The sequence below is a fragment of the Doryrhamphus excisus genome, linkage group LG2, assembly GCF_037039965.1.
Source record: "Doryrhamphus excisus strain RoL-2023G ecotype Guam linkage group LG2, RoL_Dexc_Guam_v1.1, whole genome shotgun sequence".
Lineage (NCBI taxonomy): Eukaryota > Metazoa > Chordata > Actinopteri > Syngnathiformes > Syngnathidae > Doryrhamphus > Doryrhamphus excisus.
The window spans coordinates 25456636-25481191 of NC_136358.1; the positions used below are offsets into that span (position 1 = coordinate 25456636).

Here is a 24556-nt window from a genome sequence, read left to right on the forward strand (position 1 = left end):
GTACACCCTGGACTGGTGGCCAGCCAATCACAGGGCACATATAGACAAACAACCATTCACACTCACATTCATACCTATGGACAATTTGGAGTCACAAAGTAACCTAATTAATTAACTTAATTAATTAACCTAACATGCATGTTTTTGGAATGTGGGGGGATACCGGAGCCAAGAATCAAACCCAGGTCTTCCTGATCTCCTGACTGTGTTAACCACTTGTACACCTTGCAGCTAGTTGTATTTCATATTGATGACTTGAATTTACTGAAATATTTAAATGACTTTTCTGTTCAACTTGATGTCACAAAATACCATAAAATACAGTTAAGTGCCTGTGGACAGTATTTGTATGGTGTTTAAGAACCTGCACGGTTTCAAAAGTACGGACTTGGCACCAGTATTTGATAGTATGTATGATACCCAACCCAAGGCATCAGAGAATCATTTGACTATTTTATTGATGTAATGATATACAGTATTGTGTTTTATTCTGATTAGGATTTCCAAATGCAAACATTGACAGGTATGTTTCAGATTGGTATAAAATATTTTATTGACAGGAACATAACAGACCAAAATACTCGTCAGCAGTCCGTTTGTACAGCTTTGGCCATCCAATCAGATCTCGCCATCAGTAACCTCAGCCTGTCACCCGACGACTGCAATAGCTCCTTGGCACTGGTCAGAGTCAGAGATCAAAACAGACAAAACATTTATTATGTGATCATATTTTAAACGTATTTGCTTTTATACATGTGGTCTGTTTACTTTTGGCAATGGTGCCCAAGCAGACTGACTCCATTAACGGCAAGGATCCTGTCTCCTGGTTGGAGCTTCTCACAGCGGGCTGCAGGAGTGTCAGGAAGCACCGCTTTGATGAAGATGCCTTTCACCTTCAATGGGAGGTCCTGCAACATGAGGTCCAACTATGTAGTGACTGTGTGGCCAACGCGCTAACCATTGGGCCACCTTGTGGCCTATGATATTTTACATTATACATTCATTTTCTACCGCTTTTTCCTCACGAGGGTCGCGGGGGTGCTGGAGCCTATCCCAGCTGTCTTCGGGCGAGAGGCGGGGTACACCCTGGACTGGTGGCCAGCCAATCACAGGGCACATATAGACAAACAACCATTCACACTCACATTCATACCTATGGACAATTTGGAGTGGCCAAATAACCTAGCATGTTTTTGGAATGGGGAGAACATGCAAACTCCACACAGAGATGGCCGAGGAATTGAACCCTGGTCTCCTTGTTGTGAAGTCTGCACGCTAACCACTCGACCGCCGTGCCGCCCCTAAAAGAACCAGTTCCCAAGAGTCGGAATTCCCATCACTGATAAGAAAGAGGATTCCCTTCACTAACCCGTGTGTCAACTAGAGCGAGACCAAGACCGCTTTCATCACGCTGGATCTCCAAACTGAAGATCTCATCATTGTTGTCATCAAAATGGTTGTTCATCTCTTCCGCCTCCTCCTCCTCTTCCTCTATAAGTTCAAAAATCCTTTTCATACAGGTGTAATCTGGATTCCCACGGTCATCATTCAGTGCAGCCAGACATTCCAACATGATTCCATCTGAGGAGAGAGGAATAGAAACATATAAAGTTATTTTCCAGAGGAAAAGAATATAGTGACCTCCTAAGGTACCTTCATTGTGTCCAGCCAAACAGGGACGTGTGTCACTTTCAACCTTCACTAATGTGTCTTTGTCTTCTCCGGGAAAATGAACAGGATCTATGATGAGGGGAGTGTTGGGTGGGGTGAGGAGACACGAGGGGTCCAGTGCCGACCTCCTCCTCTCAGTGGTGTCCGTCTGTCTGGTCTGCAGATCCCGAAGCTTCTGGGACAAAAGGAGGGCTCCACAGGAGCTGAAGTCATGCAGATATTGTGTGGCGGGGGGCGGGCGTGGGGGTGAAAGAGAGGATGATTGGCGATGGTGGACTGTTTTCTGAGATAGTAGCATTTGGACCGCTGTTGTGTCCATTGTTTTCTTCTCCGTGGGAATGATGACACCCTGAAATATATATAAACATATTCACCTGAGACCCAGAAAAATATTCATTTTCAGTATTTTTTTCTACTATTTTGATGAGAGGAATGGTATTTATATATATTTTATACAGGTATATTCATATTGGACATTGAAAAAAGTTTTTTGGTTATAATGTAACATATTTTTAAATGTTAATTCATACAGACTGACATGAACTAAGAACAGTACCGCGGTCAGCCACAAGAGGTCACTATTGGTTCATGACAACTAAAGTATAAGCTACTCCTGCACTCCTGAAAAAAAAATGAACCCAAGCGTTAAATTGATATAGAATGAGTGATATACAGTAGAATGAGATCGGGAGCTTGGTGAACCTGGACTCGCTGACTAACTGTATGTGTGTTAATTTACCCCATTCAGCCACCCAGGTATATTTTTATGCTATTGTCTAGCTGAATAACTGATTAACTATTATTATATATATAGTTATTATATATTACTATTTTTTTGGTCTCACTTCAGTTTATTTTTTTCTGCATTTTATTTTACTTTGAACATCCTAAAGATCCAACAGTGCAAAATGAAAATTCTTGCAATTTTTCAACTGGTCCTGATTGACTTATATAAATATGGTACATATAGTATGTATATTTCTGTGTATTGACACATTTTATATACAACAGTTGTCATGGGTCATTAGGTCCATGGAAAAATTCACTGTTTTTAGTATCTTTCAGAAGGACTGTTGCCACACTACGTCAAACTTAAACAAAAATAAATACACTTGTTTTCTACATTTGAAACACAATAACAGAGTAGTATTAATAACCTTTAGGTTGAATTATTATTTTCCAACTTTAAGAGTCGTTAGATGTGTTCTATATGTGTTACCTGGTCAATAGCTGAGATGCCGTGGGACTGTGAGTTAGACAGGTTGGAAATGAACACTTTGAGCTTGTCTAATTGTTGAATCAGGGATGAATCCGTCACTGCCTTCCCCAAAATGAACTGGAAATCCTCGTCTGGCAGCACGAGAGGATGATGGGTGTCAAAACTCTGCAGGATGTCATCTGGTAATGGAAGAAACATCGAGATAGAGAAAAGATCTGACAAGATTTGACAATCCGAGAGTTGCGCTCTCACCGGTGTTGTGTGCTTCTGCTCGGTCCAGAAGACATGGAGTCCAAGAGGGAGATGCTGGGATGTAAAGACTTAAGAGGTGATGCAGCTGAGCTGCGTTCAAGGCAGGGAAGGCGGATCGTAGAGACATCCAAGATGCCTATGCATGAAGGAAAAATGGAAAATGGAGCTCCACCAGATAGAGTGGAGCAGAATTGTGATGCGTTTATTTCTAATATTTGCTATATTGTGGCAGGGGTCTCCAAAGTGCGGCCTGTGATTGGCCGTACATTCCAAATCAATTTCCATGACCTTGGACTCAACTTGACAATAACCTGAAAGACCTGCAACTCTACTTGGTCTTTAACGTCAATAACACGTGACTTGACTCAGACTTTAATCAGACTTTGACTTCTAAATACTTGACATTATCAGTGAGTGTGCTTAGGAAAAGTACAACATTTCCCACAGAATCTGCCTCATTGAATGCATCGATTAACATCAGTTCTTCAGATTGAAGAACTAATAGTATTATATTTTTGTATAAATTATTAAAGAAATACATCTTAAAATAATAATTTACCTATTTACCCCCACAAAAAACCAAGCCAAGGCCACAAAGGATCCCCAGGGCGATATTGGACCTAACTAAAGCCGTTTCTAGTGCATCATCTTACCTGCTGTAAATGATTCCTCGGCGTAGCAAGAAGATTGATAGCCGATGAGAGTGTGTGCGTGTGCGCAGAAGCCACCTTTCTCAATCCGGTGGTCTGGGACCAGCTCAGAAGCAAGTCAAGATTGGTCCATAAGCGCATGCCGGTAGACCACTGATAGAACCCGGGCTCAGAGCCTGCAAACGCATCAAAAGAAAGCCATCTTTGAAAATAGTCAGAATGGAGCTAAGACGATTTAGTGAGCTCAGTTTTTATGACCGACTTGGCTGTCATATTTAAAGACGCATCTGTCTTTCATTCAACCAGGACAGAAAAACAGCAGTTCAAGCAAATTGTAGGCTAAAGCTATAGTCTTCTTAAAGTCTACAATAAATACATTATTCCATCCAATGAGCATATGCAAATAAATGTGATCGTAAAGGGAATTCCAGTGGTGGAATAATTGTTGGCGTTTTAGACTTTCATTCTGGAAAGGTTGAGAAATCAAAATAGCAAAATAAGTCCTAAAATTATGAGGAAAAAAACAAATAAAATCAAGTTGTAATTTTTGGAAAATTAGGTTGGGAAAAAGTGTAAAAAAAAAATAATAATAATAAATAAATAATAATAATAATATAATAATAATAATAAATATAATAATTTCATAATAATAATAAAAAAATAAGATAAATAATATAAAAATGAAATATTATGGGCGGCACGACAGTCTAGTGGTTAGCGCGCAGACCTCACAGCTAGGAGACCAGGGTTCAATTCCACCCTCGACCATCTCTGTGTGGAGTTTGCATGTTCTCCCCGTGCATGCGTGGGTTTTCTCCGGGTACTCCGGTTTCCTCCCACATTCCAAAAACATGCTAGGTTAATTAGCGACTCCAAATTGTCCATAGGTATGAATGTGAGTGTGAATGGTTGTTTGTCTATATGTGCCCTGTGATTGGCTGGCCACCAGTACAGGGTGTACCCCGCCTCTCGCCCAAAGACAGCTGGGATAGGCTCCAGCACCCCCGCGACCCTTGTGAGGAAAAGCGGTAGAAAATGAATGAATGAATGAATGAAATATTATGTAATCAAGTCATAAGATTAGGAAAATCAATTTACTTATTTATTTAAGAAGAAAAAAAACGTCTGACGTTCATATTAATAATATGTTTTTTCACCTAGATCAGAAAACTGAGATGCAGTATTTTCCTAAAATATACACATACTGCATAGTGTATTGGTGTGAACAAGTGCTTTTCACACAGGGCCATGTAGCTTTGGGTGTTCTTTTTCCCTTAATAATAAACCTTTCAATTAAAAACTGCATTTTGTGCCCAGTTGTGTTGTCCTTGACTAATATTTACATATTTATTTGATGATATGAACAAGAAAAAGGGGGCAAACACTTTCATTTTCAGCATGTGACCCTAAGTGGAAAATGCTGGAACACCCCCAGCTGTACAGTCACTGCAAATAATTGTGGTTCATAAATGCTGGATGCTGTAGCAAATGATCCAGTGGAGAAACGCGAATCTCAACCCCTTTATGCATGCATGCATGCAGCCCATTTCCTTCAGTCCTGTTGGGTTATCATGTGGTTTTTTAATGACAGAAACACTCACCGTCAAGCTTGAGTGAGTGAATGCAGGCTTGAAGCACCGCCTCAAGTCTTCCTAAGACCCTTTCATATAGATTCATGATGAACATCGGTGGCTTCGTCACGCCGCTACACACGACAGACATAAAGCCTTATTTGTATCGGGGGTTTCCAACTTTTGCTGCAGTGCCACGATGATCTCATGTGATGCAGTGGAACCTCTAATGTCAAACACAATCCTTTCCAGGAAACATGTTGACATCCCTTTTGGAGGGATTTTCAAACATTCTTTCCCATAGGAATGAATGGAAATAGAAAAGATTGGTATAATTCTAGCCTTTTCGTGGCCATGCAAGTGTAAAAATAAATTAATAGGAATAATCTTTTTTTAAATTGAACCACTATTAATTATTAAAGTGTTAAAACAATAAAACATTAGCTGAATTGTAATTTTCCATATTTTGTCTTCTGTTTTTATGAAGACGGGCCACTCCTGAGAAGGTACAGTGGAAAACCATGTTTTTGCCATTTGTGGACATTGGCTCTCACTGGGGTTTGCTGGAGTCCCAAAGCTGTTTCAGAGCGGTTTACAAGTCGTTTGGCCATTTGTTTACACGATTGTTGACACCATTATATCCGATTGTCTATAACAAGGGTCTCAAACTTGCGGCCCGCGGGCCAAATGCGGCCCGCAAGACGCTAGTTTGAGGCCCCCACCTTGATACCAAAGTTTAAAGCTTAAAGCCGTGTGCACACCGGACACAATTAACATGATTTTGCCCCGCCCATACTGTTACCCTACCCTGTTACCCCGCCCTGTTTTGCTTTGGATTAGCAATGAAGCTAAAGGCTTATATGACGCTGGGTACAAATAAATGCAGGAAATGATTTGGAATAAAACAGAAAAATACACGTCAAGATAAAGCATCTCATCAAACATGTTGTTAAAGTTACGACGCTGCTCCCAGATGGAACTGAGTACGATGCTAACTTGCTAATTGGGTAAAATGATTAAGTTTCATTAATGTTCATGTTAAAGGTTAAATAACTGTTAATACTGTACATTTGAATCTGAAAAAAACTGTATGTGGTTTCTTACGTTTTTCTTATTTGCTGTTTTATTATTATTTTACTTATTTATTACTGATTGTTGATTTATTGTCTTTATTCTTAATTTGTTTATTTATTTTATTTAATCTTATTTGGTGTATAGAAATATAAAAATTAAGATATTTGAGAACAGTGGAATGTTTTATCAGATATTTTGGTGTGGAAAACCGGAACCAAAGTACTGAGTCAGAACCAAAGTGTCAGGTATAGCAGAAGCAACCCAGAACCTAGCTCCGGTGGCCCCCAGGTAAATTGAGTTTGAGATTGCCCGTGTATGTGCGGGTGCCGATGTACCTCTCTCCATGAGTAAGTTGAAGAGCGATGCATTGATGAAGTAGAAAAGGTATCCAATGAGCTGTGTGGAAATCTCAGGGTGGAGCTGACAATCTGATAGCAACCTCTGGGTCTCATTCAGGACTGCCACAACCTGCTGGATCTCATCAGGGAACCTCAGCCTGCTGCGATGTAGGACTGAAGCACCCTCGCCAGGATCGGGATCCTCCTCAAATGGGTTGCAGTCCAGAAAGGCCGGCAGGATGGGGTACAGGACCTGGATAAAGGTCAAAGGAGGTAAGTGAGTGAAGTGTTCAGTGGTGTTGCCTTGACCAAACTTCCTCTCTTCTTTTAACAAACATTATTGATAGAAGGCTGACAAAACCTGGGGAATCAGCAAAAACCCGGGGCGTTTTCCTTCCCGTTCACTGAAAGGTCCTTGCTTCTCCGCAGAGTAAGGTCGGACAATGACAGCTCTGTTTGAGCTAATTGTACGCAGACATCCCCTTGCCCCGGCAATCTCACTCTTACGCCCACCATGCTTCCAAGGCCAGTACTGGCGCTCGATCCACATTCCAAAAAAAGCTGAATGTGGCTGATGTGGGCTTGGCCCGGGTGCTACAACAAGACTGCTGAGTGAAGAGTTCTGAAAGAATCCACTCTAAGCAGATCATCTTACTTTTCCTGCAAAGCCCCGGCCGGGTAGGCGGCTGAAGGGAATTAGACAACCACTGCGTCCATCACACATCAGACAATGAAAATGGGCAAAACACTAATCTTGCAATCTGATTGGAAAATGTTGCTCAGTGGAGCCAAACAACGAGGATCGGTCCTTTCAGAACTCTGAATTCATCATCATGGGTAAATAAACATAGTCTGACCGCAAGTCTGGATTAAATCTGTGTGTGTTAACAAATGTTTGCAGTGAAATAACTCGTCATTAACGGCGCCTGTTGTTTTCCTGCTGCAACAATAACCACCACATTAAGTTATTATGTATAAAATATCGTTAGAAACTTCCATAAAATAGTTCAATTCCACTCTCGGTCATCTCTGCGTGGAGTTTGCATGTTCTCCCTGTGCATGTGTGGGTTTTCTCCGGTTTCCTCCTACATTCCAAAAACATGCTAGGTTAATTAGCCACTCCAAATTGTCCATAGGTATGAATGTGAGTGTGAATGGTTGTTTGACTATATGTGTCCTGTGATTGGCTGGCAACCACTCCAGGGTGTACCCTGCCTTTCGCCTGAAAACAGCTGGGATAGGCTCCAGCACCCCCGCGACCCTCGTGAGAAAAAGCGGTAGACATTATAAGGTTGACTACATAATAAACTTGAATATTAATCATATTCCATATTTAATAAATTTGAGGCTGTCACACCCTGTGTGGGTTCCCATGTGACAGTTTGTTTGTGTTTCTTTCTTGGGGTTTGGTTTCTGTTCTGCATGGACACTCTTATTTTGTATTTAACTTCCTGTTTTGCCCTGGCTTCCTTCGTTGCCCATCATCCACACCTGTCCCTAATTTGTGTTGGTATTTAGTTCAGGTGTGTGCTTCTCCCCGTGTGGGATCATTATCGTTTGTCAGTCAAATCCTGAGTTGCTTTATTCTTCTGCTGCTGTTATTGCACAGAATAAATATTATTTGCCTGCATTTGGTCCTGCTCTCTGCATCCTGGGGTCGAACCTTAAAGCCTTTTCTTGACAATGGATCCTTCATCCCATTCCTAGCTAATTCTGTCTGTAAATCAAGCATAGAGTAGGATCTCATCCTGCCGGGGGTGACAAGCATGATGGATGACATACCTTAGCTTGCATAACCAGTCTGTGGAAACATATGCAAGTGTTTCCTTCAGGCTGAAATCATGGGAAACAAAGATAAAGGTGAAGCCTTTTATCTGCTTCGCCTTGATAACCAGCCAATCAAAGTAACCAGCAGTTGCTCATAATCACCTGATCCTTTCCAGGAGCATGACTGATGCTGGTGGGTCCTTTAAAAACATTCAACATTCCACTGCTACTCATCAAATCATTTCAAAAGTAAATAACTATTTTTTTGCTTTATGACTTTTGTTGCAGCGCACCTCTGACTGGCAGGAGGGGGTCCTCTCATAGACCCCCGATGCCAATTACCTCTCTGGCTTTCTAAGCATGGCAGCAGGTGGGGTTTGTCGCCAGATTGTCCCTCATGCCTTCCTCATGCTACATGCCCTCCGCTCTGCTTGGCTTTCTGGCTTTTAGCATTGCCTGTAAGTACCTGTAAGTACCTGTAAGTACCTGCCCGTCCTGCAGTGATTTCTTTGTTGCTACTTGTTCGTTCTCCCTGCTCAACCTTTTGTTTTGTGTTATACTTTGTCTCCCGTGTTTTGCCTGCTAGCCCTTTGCCGCAGTGGTTTTTGTTTTTTTTTGTCTTCTTGTTTTGGGCTCTGCATTGCCTAGTTTGTCCTTTGTCCTACTTGTGTTTAATAAATATTTTTTGTTACTGAAAGTGACTCTGCAGGTTCCAGACTGACTTAGGCCAAATTCCTGACAATTATGAGGAAAAACTTTTAATAGAGTCAAAATTAAGAGAAACAAAATGCATTAAAAATAATAATAATATTAAATGTTACATTTAAATAATATAAAATTGTATTAAAAAAACATATTACAAGCATACCTCAGAATGTGTCATCAGAAAATGACATATTATTTAAATATAATACAGCTGTTCGATTATCAGTCCCTAAGCATATACATTTTTTTCAGAAAGTAATTAATTTTAATTAATTAACAGTGTTTTGTACCTTTGTCCCACTCTGCATGAAACCTTTTCTCAAGTTTAAAATAAATAATGAAAATATTTGTTATACTCAGTATGGTATAGGTAAGGACATTTAGGAGACAGTTACATAATAAATTGGTTCTCATTCTGGGCAGTTAATGTTTGCCCTCAGCTTGAAAGACAGCAGCTATTATGGCCACTTTACAGATACCGTTACGTATCAGTGACTTGCTTCCTGCAAGGGAAACAGGGTAACAAAATCCCCAAATCAGCCAAATCCACTTGGCTTCTAATAGGCATGAAATCTGAGACTTTGACGCTGGCTGCTAATGGCCTATTAGGCCAACGATGTCGTCATATTATACTTCACATGACTTGCTGCTGTTCTTTGCCTGTGTTTGTGGAACGGCGCGTGAAGGTCAGTGTCACCATAAGTCATCAGAAGTAGATGTAAAAATATGTCCTAGTTAGATATGGACAGATCATTATCACTGATAGTAAGATTAACATTGTTAGTATTACTAGTTGCAATTATGATTTTACTGTTACCTGTTTTCCAAGTTTTCTAGATCCATATTTGTAGTATCTACTGTAAAAATTTTGACTGTTCAGAGTCTATCAGAAAAATAGGCTTACTACTTTTAATGAATTTGTTCTGACACAAGCAAGCAAAGACATCACTGCAACAGTTCCAAGGCCTTGGCCAAGCTCCATCGACACACAGCATCGACACAAAGGCGCTCGGTGTCTTGTCTCGCGGCACTTTCAGAATGAGCCTAGTGTTGGTCTCCCAGTTGTGGCCAGTGGCTCCGTTTGAAAGCTGTCAGCAGCTAACTGGGCCCTTTATTCTCAGCCTGTCACTCATTATTTTCCTTTTTTTTTTCCTTCTATATTCATCAATGTGGACACAGAGAGAAAACTACATCGCAAGAGTGGTTTGTAGCTGATTTACCGTATGGTAGTTTTACCGGAACATAGAATGTTAGAAGATGCAATACTGTGGCAAGCTTAAGTTTCACAGCAAATTAACAGTCATGAAGTCCAACAACCACCTTCGTCATGATGTGACCAACAATAACAAACACAAGTGAAGCTGAAAGCATGCACACACTTCCCCAACACACTTAGTAGCGACAAATTGTTGTCTATATGCGCTCTGTGATTGACTGGCAACCAGTTCAAGGTGCAAAATAGTCCGCTAGGATAGGCTCCAGCGTTCCCTTGACCCTGGTAAGGATATGTCATAACAATTACTTCAGTATTCATTCATTCATTCATTTACTACTGCTTTTTCCTCACAAGGGTCGCGGGGGTTGCTGGAGCCTATCCCAGCTTTCTTGGGGGCGTTGCTGGAGCCTATCCCAGCTTTCTTGGGGGATTGCTGTAGCCTATCCCAGCTGTCTTGGGGGGTTGCTGGAGCCTATCCCAGCTGTCTTGGTGGTTGCTGGAGCCTATCCCAGCTTTCTTGGGGGGTTGCTGGAGCCTATCCCAGCTTTCTTGGGGGGTTGCTGGAGCCTATCCCAGCTGTCTTGGGGGGATTGCTGCAGCCTATCCTAGCTGTCTTCGGGCTAGAGGCGGGGTACACCCTGGACTGGTGGCCAGCCAATCACAGGGCACATATAGACAAACAACCATTCACACTCACATTCATACCTATGGACAATTTGGAGTCGCTAATTAACCTAGCATGTTTTTGGAATGTGGGAGGAAACCGGAGTACCTGGAGAAAACCCACGCATGCACGGGGAGAACATGCAAACTCCACACAGAGATAGCCGAGGGTGGTTCATATTTTTTCATATTCATATTACTTCATATAAACCACATGTTCAAAGAGTTGACTCATATAACTTTGCTTGCACCTTGGTTATGTAGTACACACACTGCTGGAAGGTAAGCATGATGACCTCCTCCAGGGCGGCTATGGTCTCTTCGGTGGCTGAGCGCACACAGGACAGCTTTAACTCCAGCAGGACTGGAAACAAGCAACAGCAAAACACTTATTGCTACAAAAGTCATACATGAAGTGTCTTAATTGAGCATTTGGAATCCAATCTACCATGACCATGATCAAAATATCCAGTCAGAAAAGTTCACAAAACGTGACTGACCTAAATTCTTTCCCTGAACTTGTTGCTCTCCATCTTCATTGTCTTCTATGGTTCTCCACTCTAAGATGAGGGGCAACTGGTTCTGAATGAACTGGAGCAGCTCCAGGCTGTTTGACATCCATACCACTAGGGGAGACAGTCCTGATATCATGTCCTCCAGGCTGAAACAGGACATCCAGACTTGAGATGTGGCGTTGACATAAATAACAGCTAGAGTAAGAAATAAAAACTTACATTTCCTTTTGAAGCGCAGCAAAATTATTGGTTTGCTCCTGAAAAATACAGTCCAGATTTGTATCAGATAGTGGATAAAAATGACACAAGTACTACTCCACTGACCACTACTCACCCACACCGCACTCTCAATTTCACTTGCAATAAGCAGCAGGAGTCTTCTCAGGTCTGACGTAGGGAGACGTGAGGCAGAATACTGAATACACATGGACAGCAAAAATGCAACAGTGAGGGGCGGTACATTTTTGGCGCCTCTGCCTCCCATTGCAACTATTTTTTTCACGATGCAAAGCTCATCCTCAACGAGGTAGTTCAAAGTCAGACAGAGACCCTCGTGTGATTTTAAAAATTGTGGGGCTGTCTTTAGGCACTTTGCGGTGTCGGGGTCTCGAAGAAGGCCAATGCAGGTGTTGCAGAGTATCCCATCTATTGCAGATGTGGCGCATCCAAAAAAGCTGGGATCAGAGCCAGCATGGTTGACTTCCTTTTCCAGGAAAAAAACAAAAATCAAGGAAATCATATTGTCTATTGGCAATGTAGCATAAATGTGAATACATACTATATTTACCTGGTGTCTCAAGGGATCTTTGAAGAGAAACAAGTAGCTTTGACCCAGGCCAATGACATCTCCAGGGCGAAGCTCCACTTTGCCTTTAAGTACGCTGCCATTCCTCGTGACCACAGCATCCGGGAAAGGGCAGAGCACGGTCAGTCCACCAGTACTGCGATGAAAACTGCAGTGTTTTGGAAGTATGTCTTCTGCAAGTAGGGTGAAGTCCACCTTTGATGCATCTTTGTTTGGTTCATTTTGTCGCCCTATAACAACGCTGGGACTCATAAGTAGATAGATGACAAAGTCCTAAGGAGAAAAATGGTCCAGAAGATGAAAGAACATTCAGTTTGTAATGTAACCACCTTGAGCAAAACAATCAGAACCAGGTATCTTTGACTACTGTAGTTTTGTGGTGCTTTTTACTGAGCTTTTTTCTCATATGTGCACCAAAAACACTTGGTTGCATTTGGCGTTACACTTGCCATACATAGTACGGGAGTCCACTTGCAAGCGGACCGGGATCCATCTTCCCAGGCGGTCTTGGTAATGCCTCTTTGGCCAATTTACCAAAGGAACCATACTAGCAAAGCAATTGAAGCATACTTCATTTTTATCCAGACCAAAATGTGTGAACCTGAAACCGGATTAGACAAACAATGCTTTATCCTCAGCAAGGCTCCTTCCTGCAAGAACTGGCAAGGATCGTGTTTTGACTTTGCCCTTGTCATGACTGCCTTTTCATACGGAACAAATAAACTCCACGCGCTTTATTCATCAAACCAGTTCCTCTGGGAATATTTTCAAATCGAAATGATCAAGTATTTTATTGTTTTAACCTTTTATCATCATGGCAACAGCGTTCTGGGTGACTTGGAGACGTAATTCCATTTCATAGTAATGGAAGGTGTGTATGCGTTATTCTTCTATTGTTTTGGTGTGGCTTTGTCTGTGTGTCTGTGTACAAACTATTTTTATTTGAAAGTCAATTTTAGAGCCTAAATATCTGGTATTGGTATCCATATTTCAGTATCGATCTGCACATCTTTACTCATCATGGAGGGCTGATTTGCCACGGGGTGTGCTGAAGGAACTTTAGGCGTGTTTGGTTCCAACACTTGAAGAGAACCAGTTTTAGTTGCCAGGAGGAGGAGGAAAACTGCAATGATTGACTTTTCTGGTAGACTACAGTTTAACGAGTCCTATTAAATTGACTGTTTATTGAATGAAATTCTTTCTGTGCACTAAATATCCCATATTACGGCGGCACGGTGGTCTAGTGGTTAGCGCGCAGACCTCACAGCTAGGAGACCAGGGTTCAATTCCACCCTCGGCCATCTCTGTGTGGAGTTTGCATGTTCTCCCCTTGCATGCGTGGGTTTTCTCCGGGTACTCCGGTTTCCTCCCACATTCCAAAAACATGCTAGGTTAATTGGCCGCTCCAAATTGTCCATAGGTATGAATGTGAGTGTGAATGGTTGTTTGTCTATATGTGCCCTGTGATTGGCTGGCCACCAGTCCAGGGTGTACCCCGCCTCTCGCCCGAAGACAGCTGGGATAGGCTCCAGCACCCTGCACCCTTGTGAGGAAAAAGCGGTAGAAAATGAATGAATGAATGAATTACGACATGGACACCTCCAGCTTATAGACCGATGAGGCCTACGCATGTACAAATCTTGTCAAATTTAGTGGTAAATATATTCAGTAATACATTCTTGTGTGGATGTGATTATTTACTGAGGAAACACTTTTTTTTTCAACCTGCCAAAAAAAGATCCCATGTGGTTAGGGCATTGGTCGGTTGGCCTGCATGTGTGAGGCTGTTACAAATCTTGGTAATCAGACAGGAAGCAGTGCCATGGTTGTGTTTTTACAGCTTCCCGGTTAACGTTTTGACGGTTGTTCTTTCTACAGTTTGCTGACTTACAATGATTTTTCCGTTTTTTTCTTTTTTTCTCTTCACTCAGGGCCAACATAGAGTTCTGATTTTTCCAGAAAGTAAAGGATGTTACAGTTTAATAGTTTAAACTTAGTTTGAAACAGAGACACAAACCGAGTAATAGTTTTAATTTAGGTCATTGAGAAATATTTTTGATTTCATACCTTCACAAATACTGTTTGTTGAAGATATTCAACAACCCAGTCCTCATGAGTAGGACTGCAGAAAAAAATATATTGCATTTTGGAAGTAACGTTCATGGGTGTGATGGAGCCTACACCAGTATTCTGATTCATTCTGGGCATTGAATGGATCGCCACCGGACCGTCATCAGGCTTCATCGATTCATGCTCAAAGACTAAGTGGGACAAACAACACCAGTCACACACCCAGTCACACCAAGTTCTCGGACTAGAGCTGTCCTATCTAGTGTCTATCCCACCTAGTCTTTGAACAGTCCAGTCGTGATCGATTCCGCCACTAAGAACTATTTACTTCATCACCTGTAACACAAAAGGTAAGATGTTTATGTTACAGATATTGACTTCCATTGGTTAGCATTAGCATCTTTAATGTATAAAATGTATCAAAGTGGGCGGCACGGTGGACGAGTGGTTAGCGCGTGGTTCAATTCCACCCTCGGCTATCTCTGTGTGGAGTTTGCATGTTCTCCCTCCCCGGTTTCCTCCCACATTCCAAAAACATGCTAGGTTAATTAGCGACTCCAAATTGTCCATAGGTATGAATGTGAGTGTGAATGGTTGTTTGTCTATATGTGCCCTGTGATTGGCTGGCCACCAGTCCAGGGTGTACCCCACCTCTCGCCCGAAGACAGCTGGGATAGGCTCCAGCACCCTTGCGACCCTCGTGAGGACAAAGCGGTAGAAAATGAATGAATGAATGGTTAGCATTAGCATCTTTAATGTACAAAATGTATCAAAGTGGGCGGCACGGCGGTCGAGTGGTTAGCGCGCAGACCTCACAGCTAGGAGACCAGGGTTCAATTCCACCCTCGGCCATCTCTGTGTGGAGGCATGTCCGGGTACTCCGGTTTCCTCCCACATTCCAAAAACATGCTAGGTTAATTAGCGACTCCAAATTGTCCATAGGTATGAATGTGAGTGTGAATGGTTGTTTGTCTATATGTGCCCTGTGATTGGCTGGCGACCAGTCCAGGGTGTACCCCGCCTCTCGCCCAAAGACAGCTGGGATAGGCTCCAGCACCCCCGCGACCCTTGTGAGGAAAAGCGGTAGAAAATGAATGAATGAATAAATGTATCAAAGTGGTCCTCCACATCTTTCAGTGGTAGCAATCATTTGGACACCCCTGCTTCAAAGCCCCCTCCAAACTTAGCGCTTATTTCTTGACAAGTGGGGTGTGTGTGTGGAGTGAAGGAGTTACCTGTACGGAGCTGCAGCCATGGAGGAGCAGCAGGTACGGACAGTCGTGAGGTGGGTGAATGGAGTACTGTGTGGTGTTATCATCGCTACTTTCCGTCTCCTCCCTCTCCGACTCTTCTCCTTCCTGCTCACTTCTCCGCCTTGACGGACAGAGGTTCTCTGTTTTGGCCTGCGAGCCTCCATCCCCCTGAGAGGGAACTGCGAGTTCAATGCCATTCTGTTCTGGCCTTGCTTCTGGACACTCACAGCTCTCTACTGAAGTTCCATTCAGGGACTTTCTTTGATTCTGAGAACTTTTATCCTGATCTTTCTTGGTATCTACATCTAACAGATCTATCTGACTTTTACTCCTCCAGAGTTTCTGGCTTTGACTGATTGTTCTCTCGATGAGGGAGGAGTTCACTCTGGAGCGACTCTTCTGCAGCTTTCGCGCCTGGGCGTTGATACCTATCGGGAAGAAGAATAAATAAATGTAATGCTTAGGAATTAGATTAAACATGGATTGTGTCAATAACCTGCTATATAAATACATTAAGCACATAGCTAATGGAATGCGTTGGAATGGCAACACCTGTTTTTTTTTCCTGGCGTTTAGGTGCCGTGTGTGTTCAGAAACCACATACAGGAAACAGAGCTTGATCTGATCACCCACAGCCAGCAGGCATCCACACGGATAGACTATCACGTGTTGTGCCAGGCGTACAAGCACAACTCCAAACAGGACGCACTCTTACGCTGTGACCACAGCTGTGTCAACCAAAGCCAGTGTTTCCAGTAGAAATGATGCGGTGCTACTGGTTTCTGTGGAAAGTTCAGAGTAGTTCTCCGAGGCCTTGTGTTGTGATTTTGTTTCCATGCAAAATCTTTATAATAGCAGGCACTGCAGTGTTCCAGGACCACTGGAAGAGGTTTAATTAAAAGTGCAATGGCTAGTTCAGGGGTGGGCAAACTACGGCCCGGGGGCCACATCCGGCCCGCCAAGTGTTTGAATACGGCCCGCCCAATCTTTCCAAAGTATTTCATTTAAACTCAACATACAACCTGGCATCATGGCCTGAGCCAACCTTTTGATGGTTTTATCAATTTCGTTTTTTGACATGGTCTGTTGTTTACAAAGTGCTCCTGAAAAAAGGGACACAAGCACATAATAATAATAATAATAATAATTATTATTATTAGATTATTATAATTATTATTAGAACTATTATGATTATTATAATTATTATATTAATGCTAATTGTTATATTAATTATATATAATATTATTGTTATATTTGCATATTTTACATAATAATAATATAATAATAATTATTTTAATTTTATTGTAATTATTATAATATTTTATTTTTTAAATATTTAAATATAAATATAAAATAATAAATAATAATAGCAGATTGCATGACAATTTTACAGATACAATAATACCAGGTGGACTGTTACGTGTAAAATATATAGTCTGCCCCCCCCCCCGTAAATTTTTTCATATCAATGCGGCCCGTGAGTCAAAAAGTTTGCCCACCCCAGGGCTAGTTTTAGCTTGGAAAAAGCATTTGGAAAAATGAAAAGAAGAAATTGTGGAGTTATTATTAAATGTTCTTTGATGTTGTAGGTTAGGTTGACACCATGCAGCAACACCCTACCAGCAGTGATGGTGTCTTTATCCTGAGATGTCTGCCGCTCCACCAGGCTTCGCTGCTGGATTTCAAAGCGTCTTGCAAGGCCCTCCCTCGGTTTCCATAGCGACTGTAAGAGGAGTGGCTTCTCATTGTCCCCGACAACTCGGAATCCTTCGGTTTTCCACTGACGCTCTCCAATGGAGCCAATCGTGTCACAGAGAACGTAGGTGTTTGCTTCTTCTTTTCCCAGACCATACCTGGATAACGTGGAAGGGGCAGACTTTTAGTAGGTCTAACTCTTTTAAATACAACTCAGAGGTGCTGGTACGGTTCCACTAATCCTGCGCTCAAACTGCGCATTTGTGCATTTGTTTGTCCCATCACTACCAGACTCACCCACCAGTGCAATTGAGTTTGAGACCCCGGTTTTAGAATGTGCAAGACCAATAAAAAAAGCCCCCTGGGCCGCACTTTGGACACCCATGTTATTCCATGTTATTTTAGCTATTAGTGTGATGTTTGATTCAGTAATGCAATAATGCAAATACAAATGTTCTATGTGTTCAATTTCACTAGTGTTAATCATTTTGTGACATTTTTTGCTGAAAGACTAGCATACATGTTCTCTCTCTCTCTCGGGGGAGCATTCCTGCCAACACTGGCTGTCTTTCACACAAAACTGTGGTTTGCTCTACACATTTTCAGAGCTATTAAACAGACTTTTTGGCACACATACACACTGTTTGCACACACGCTGGAATTATAACGTAATGGACAGGGCATCAAGTCTACTTTGTTCACCGCAAGTGCATGCCTGACTGGTTTATATCCAAATTATTTAGAGCAAAAAATGGAGGAAGCAAGGACAAACAATCAACACAGACGCATATGGGAAACAGACCCATGCAATGATAGCACATTCGCTTACCTTTCAAGGGCCTCTTTGACCAGTTCTTTTGCACTGGAGTGTGTGGTGGCTAGGACGCTCTTGTAGTGGGCTCCTTTGCAGATCTCGCTTCCAAAGATCTTCAAGATTCCCGGAGCGCTTAACTGATTGGACAGTTCGAAGGGGTCATCCACAATTACCGCATCTGTCATAGTCGCTGGATGCAACCGCAGACATGGAAAAAAAACATTACGGGCGAGGCAAAGCACTTCTATAAGCATTCGGAATTACTGCATCTTTTCATTTCGGGCATCAATTATTTGGACAAATAAAACATGGATTAAGAATATGGCATCTATAGTGTGTTGCTAACTTTTGGACACATTTGCAATAAATGCCAAATGCATTTATTCTAAATGTTTATTTTTTTAGAGATGCAATGGGCTGTCCAAAGAATGGCCTGAAGCTAAATATACCCCGCCATTTGCTCAAAATCAGCTTGGATAGGCTCCAGCATACTGGATGGATGGATGGATGGACTTTAGGGTGTTAGGTTGCTGTGTGATGAATTTAGTGTTGTTCTCACTAAAATGACACCATGAGCCAGACTGTCGTCAATAGCTTCTAATTGGCTACTGTCAAAGAAAGAGCTACCGTTTCCTCGCTGACTCGCGAGCGGCTCGGAATTGAACTATTTAGTAGTACTTCTGAAGTAAAGGAGATGTCACGAGATTAGAATTTAGCCTAAGATTAGCCACACCACTGAATAAGCCACAGAAAAGAAGTTAGCGGCTTACACACTGGAATTAAGGCTACTATTCATTGAGTGAATTAAAAGCTGAGCATGACATACTGCTTGTTTTCCTGACTTGTGCGGACATGGCCGCGGACAGCGAGCCAGACGCCGGGCCGCGAAGGAAGACTCCGGAGAGGCGGTTGGTGTGGCGGCGGATGTGGCCCTTGCCAGGCTGCCTGAAAGCCACAACCTCAGCTGACCTGCTGGTAGATGAACTGCTGGTGGATGAACTTGATCTGAATGACGAAACAGGAAGAGAATCGCCCTTGAGCAAGGCTGTAGCAATGAAAGTAAATCACAGAGGATCCAGTGGAAAAGAAACAATAGCTTTGTTGGTGAAAGAAGAAGCAATAACATTTGAAATGTACCCTAATACTTCTACATGACTAATATACTGTATGTAAAAATCACAAACCACTATGCCTGAGCTCTGAATAAGTTTATAGATATACAGTACATGCCTGTTGTCCACGCTCTGCCTCCATTCCTCTCTTAGCTCCCAGTATGCATCAACGAAGGGTTGTGCACCATGCAGCAAGCCTGTAAGCCTCTTACCTCAATGGTTCAAAGGTTCAAATTTATGATTTTCGTTTTTTTTGCATCCATACCTTCATGGCTCTGTGTGGAAAAAGTGATGCCCCTAAGTGGTTGGGTCCCCCTTAGCAACAACAACCGCAATCAAGTGTTGTGATAACTTGCAATGAGTCTCTTCCAGCGCTATGGAGGAATGTTGGCGCGCTCATCTTTGCAGAATTGTTGTCATTCAGCCACATTGGAGGCTTTTCCAGCATCAAGCCCTTTGAAATGTCATGCAGCATCTCAATAGGATTCAGTCAGGATTTGGACCAGGCCACAACTCTTATGATGGAAACATGAACACGGACCTTAACCGAGGCAAGTGAGGCCTCCAGGCCTCGATGGCCTTGATGCTGGAAAAGCCTCCAATGTGGCTGAATGACAACAATTCTGCAAAAATGAGTGGGCCAACATTACTCCATAGCGCTGGAAGAGACACATTGCAACTTATCACAAACACTTGATTTTTGGATGTTGTTGTGGGGTCTTTTGTGACCTCTTGGAGGAGTCTTGGATAGGTCATTTTGGTTGGCAGGCCACTCCTGGGAAGGTTCACCACACATTTGTGGATAATATTATGGCTTTATAACCGTTTCCAGACTGATAGATCCCAATTGATATCGGTTGTGTGTTTAACGGTTGTGTAGTCATCGACTAATATTTACATTTATTTGATGATATGAAACATTTAAGTGTGACAAACAAATAAGGAATCAGGAAGGGGGCAAACACTTTTTCAGACAGCGGCACCATACTGTATGTGTTGTTACTAATAAAGTTATACGGTAAGGTGTTTACATTTGAGGATAATATTATGGCTTTATAACCATTTCCAGACTGATAGATAAAGTTATAAGGTAAGGTGTTTATATTTGAATATGAATATTTGACTTCCCTTTTCACTTTTGTTATGTTCAACAGAACAAAATTTTTGTAAATTCTATTTAGCCATTATTTCTTATGAGGATAACTTGGCATACTTGGATTACTAAAACATGCTGTATTGTCTTAACCATAAATAATTCCATTTATTCTGACATGTTAGTGAAAGAGCTGCAGCATGCATTTGTTTGCCTCCAAGCAAAATTCTCAGGGAAAAAAAGTAATTTTTAGTAAATGAGTGTCATCTCTCAAGTTTAGAAGCTCGGAGAAACAGCATGTCATGTACTCACTGCAAGGAGCCATCACTGGACTTCCTTCCAAGCCTCATGACGCGTCTTTTCAGAGAAGATCCAGGTAAACCTCTTGGTAATTCTTCAATTTTCCTGTGGCTCATCGCCGGTCGAAAAGTTCAGGTTAATGCAGATCCAGATTGTTTTAAAGGGCTGGTGGTTGCATCATGTCCTATGAGAAGTGATGGGCTTCACTCCTGCAGATGTTCCCCTCTCCCATCCAGATGTTGCAGCAGCTGTTCTCGGTATCCCCACTTTATTCCAGTTTGAAAGATAAAGAGTGGATAACAACAGGCAAGGATCGCAATAACATTCCACAAAGGCCGATCAAATGTAGTCTTTAAATGAAAACGGACCTGCTTTCTGCTCTCCAGATGTGCTTGCACAGCGCAACTGTCTGAGGAGGCCAAGTGCACGCAAGCACACACACACACACATCTCACAAATCACACCCACTGGTGCACCGAAAGACTTCCGAAGAGGACGACTCACGGTTTAAATTCAACCATTCGTTTATTTTGTTTGCATTACTGACTGGCCATGTTTAGTAGTACACTTTTATGACGTATTAAAACGTCAATACATGGAAAAGCGTGTTCTTTAAAATTGTGTTGACCAACGCTATTTGAAGAGAAGCAGAACAAGACTATGGCGCCATCTGGTGGATGCCTGCAGAACATTCATTCATTCATTTTCTACCGCTTTTCCTCACGAAAGTCGCAGAGGGTGCTGGAGCCTATCCCAGCGAGAGGCGGAGTTCACCCTGGACTGGTGGCCAGCCAATCACAGGGCACATTTAGACAAACAACCATTCACACTCACAATTTGGAGTCACCAATTAAACTAGCATGTTTTTGGAATGTGGGAGGAAACCGGAGTACCCGGAAAGAACCCACGCATGCACGGGGAGAACATGCAAACTCCACACAGAGATGGCAGAGGGTGGAATTGAACCCGGGTCTCCTAGCTGTGAGGTCTGCGCGCTAACCATTCGACTAACAATCCACCCATTTGCTACACAGCTTGTCCTCATTCGGGTCGTGTGGATACGCTGGAGCCTATCCCAGCTGACTGTGGCCGAGAGGCAGCCAACCAATCACAGGGCACCAACAAACTCATATCCAATTCTATCTTATGAATTACTTTCAATCCATTGGTGGAACATGAAGGCCAACCCATAAAGCCGTTATTATAATCATATAAAATATCTTGACAGACAGGTTCCAATTCTTAATCAAAAGCTCTTAACAGTGAAACCCTGTTTAGCGTATGCCCTGGTTAGCATTTTTTTAGTTTATGTACATTTAGTTTAGGTTTTTGTACATTTATCAATCAGTGCCTTGTTGTGTTATTAATACACAAGTTCAGTCCACCTGTGTAGTTAACATATTTTTATGGTTTTAATAACCTTGGGCTTTGTAAAATAGTCATCCAAATACATCCCATAAAGTCGGGTTCTAGCTGAATCAGTTTTTCCAATAAGAAATTATGTAAATCCAAGGCAATAATGTAAACACAAAATATGTTGTTATGGCTTGACAATGATACCATTACATTTTAGGTTTATTTGAATATCCTTTGTACTGTCAGTCAAATAACGGCTAATGAGTCTGAGGAAAATCCTCTCCTGGCTTGCATGGACAGATAAATGGGTTTACTGGGCCTTAGCAGCTTTGTGTAGGCCCTGCTTGCATAACAGGACACGGTTGACACCCAAAGTTGTTGTGACACCTCCTGCAGTGTAAACACAACACAGAACTTTGAACAACACTCAATCTCTGCTTCGTTTTCCAGAAGGGTGTCCCCAAGCGATGCACGATCATCGGCCGTGATCAGTTCTCAAGCGAAACAGAAGGACTTAAAGCATGGTAATCAGATCCCCTGCTAGGCGAGGAAGGAGGGACGCCTGCAGAAAAGAACACCTCACTGCAAAGTTTCTATTCTGGTGGAGTAAAAACATACACAGCTGCCCCCCCCTCGCCATATCATGGTTTGAATTTCGTGGCTGAATTTCGTATCATGATTTTAAAAAACACTTGAATTAATAAATCATGCTGTTGGTTGAATCCAGCCTATTAATGAAAAACAAGTATGCACATTTATGTACATATGTTTCAAGCATGAAAATGATATAATATACAAATATAAGGCAATAAGAAGATTAGGGATGTCTGATATTGTCTGAAAACCGATATGCCGATATTGTCCAACTCTCAATTTCCAATACCGATCTAATCCCATGCCGATGTGTAAAATGACATATCTCTTGTAGTGGAATGAACACACGTGATGGATACAGCAATTTTTTGTATCAAGAAAAAAACTGATCTGTTCATCGCAGTTTTACATTCCAACCGTCCATTTCTTCTTCCGGGAATTTATTTTGGCAACAAGGGGAACCATACAGACTCTTGCCAAACCAAGGGAAAGGCAAAAGGCGTGGATTTTTTTTTTCCTTGTTGAGCCACTGATGGAGATTAGTAGCACACGTGTTATAACAATAATGTGGAGCCCACCTCTTGTGCTAATCTCCTACTTTAATACCAAAATAAATGCCTTTTTTTTATACTTCTGCTTCCTGAGGTCAAAAACACAGAAATACAATTTTTTCATTTATTTGATTTTGGCCTGGGCGGCACGGCGGTCGAGCGCGCAGACCTCACAGGAGACCCGGGTTCAATTCCACCCTCTGCCATCTCTGTGTGGAGTTTTTGTGTGGGTACTCCGGTTTCCTCCCACATTCCAAAAACATGCTAGGTTAATTGGCCACTCCAAATTGTCCATAGGTATAAATGTGAGTGTGAATGGTTGTTTGTCTATATGTGCCCTGTGATTGGCTGGCCACCAGTCCAGGGTGTACCCCGCCTCTCGCCGAAAGACAGCTGGGATAGGCTCCAGCACCCCCGCGACCCTTGTGAGGAAAAGCGGTAGAAAATGAATGAATGAATGATTTTGGCCTACTGTCAATGAATACTCCATTTTCACGACAACCGTTTATGTAGAGGTCAGTAAAAAGATAACAAAAGCAGAATGAGGTGGAGTATGTTGTCTGTGTCACTCATTGCAAAGACGTGAAGATATACTTCCTGGTTTTTCTGTTTTGCTATATTGGTATTTTTTAGCTTAATAAGTTACCTGAAAGAACATCACATGTTCACATTTTGCACGATTAATTATGTCCAAAAGGGAGTATGGAGAAGCAGAACTCTTCAGTCATGCAAAAACAACTAGACCTAAGAGACAGTCATGGATCGTCCCATGATACCTGCATGGCTTGTTATTAGGTGTCTAGGCGTGGTGACGTGGTGCAGTCGAGAACAGAGCTGCATCACAGTTCATCTCCATTTTTTTTTATAACTGATCATGCTTATAATAACGTAATATACTCTCCACATTAATTGCTGTAATATGCAATAATGTTGAGTTATTTTGCTCAAACATTTATATTTGTATTTAGTTGCTATGGTTACATTGTCGTATGTTATTGTTATGTTCTTCACTGTCACCAGCACACTAGCATTGGGCAATACTGCACATTCTGGTATTGATCAAAACCCAAGTAAATACAAGGCCAGTACTGCCCATACCAATATTAACATTGGTAATTTGACTTTTTCCAAAAATACACAATATGAATACAACAGTGTGAGACGATGAAAAAATGTCATATCCCCCTAATTGGCCCACGGTATTTGTAAAGTTACTTAGTCATTAAACATGTTTGCAAACGCTGAGTCATATGTTCACTATTTCATGTGTGA

The 24556-nt window shown here is 42.0% G+C and overlaps 1 protein-coding gene across 2 annotated transcripts; it reads right to left on the reverse strand.

Moving 5' to 3' along the window:
• Positions 1-511: 511 nt before the first annotated feature.
• On the reverse strand, positions 512-21155 carry radil2b (Ras association and DIL domains 2b). 2 transcript variants are annotated; one of them, XM_058062498.2, is made up of 18 exons: positions 20796-21155; positions 19105-19283; positions 18294-18468; positions 17390-17622; positions 15752-16197; positions 12429-12719; positions 11976-12344; positions 11861-11898; positions 11627-11787; positions 11378-11490; positions 6773-7028; positions 3796-3968; positions 3143-3278; positions 2891-3069; positions 1654-2020; positions 1370-1581; positions 769-908; positions 512-678 (listed from the first exon to the last, which is right to left on the reverse strand). In XM_058062498.2, the coding sequence occupies exons 1-18, from the start codon at positions 20897-20899 to the stop codon at positions 585-587; spliced, it is 3666 nt and encodes a 1221-aa protein (XP_057918481.2). In that variant the 5' UTR covers positions 20900-21155; the 3' UTR covers positions 512-584. The 2 variants fall into 2 exon arrangements, with proteins under 2 accessions (XP_057918481.2, XP_057918479.2); XM_058062496.2 differs by having other exon boundaries at positions 1370-2020.
• Between the last annotated feature and the right edge of the window lie 3401 nt (positions 21156-24556).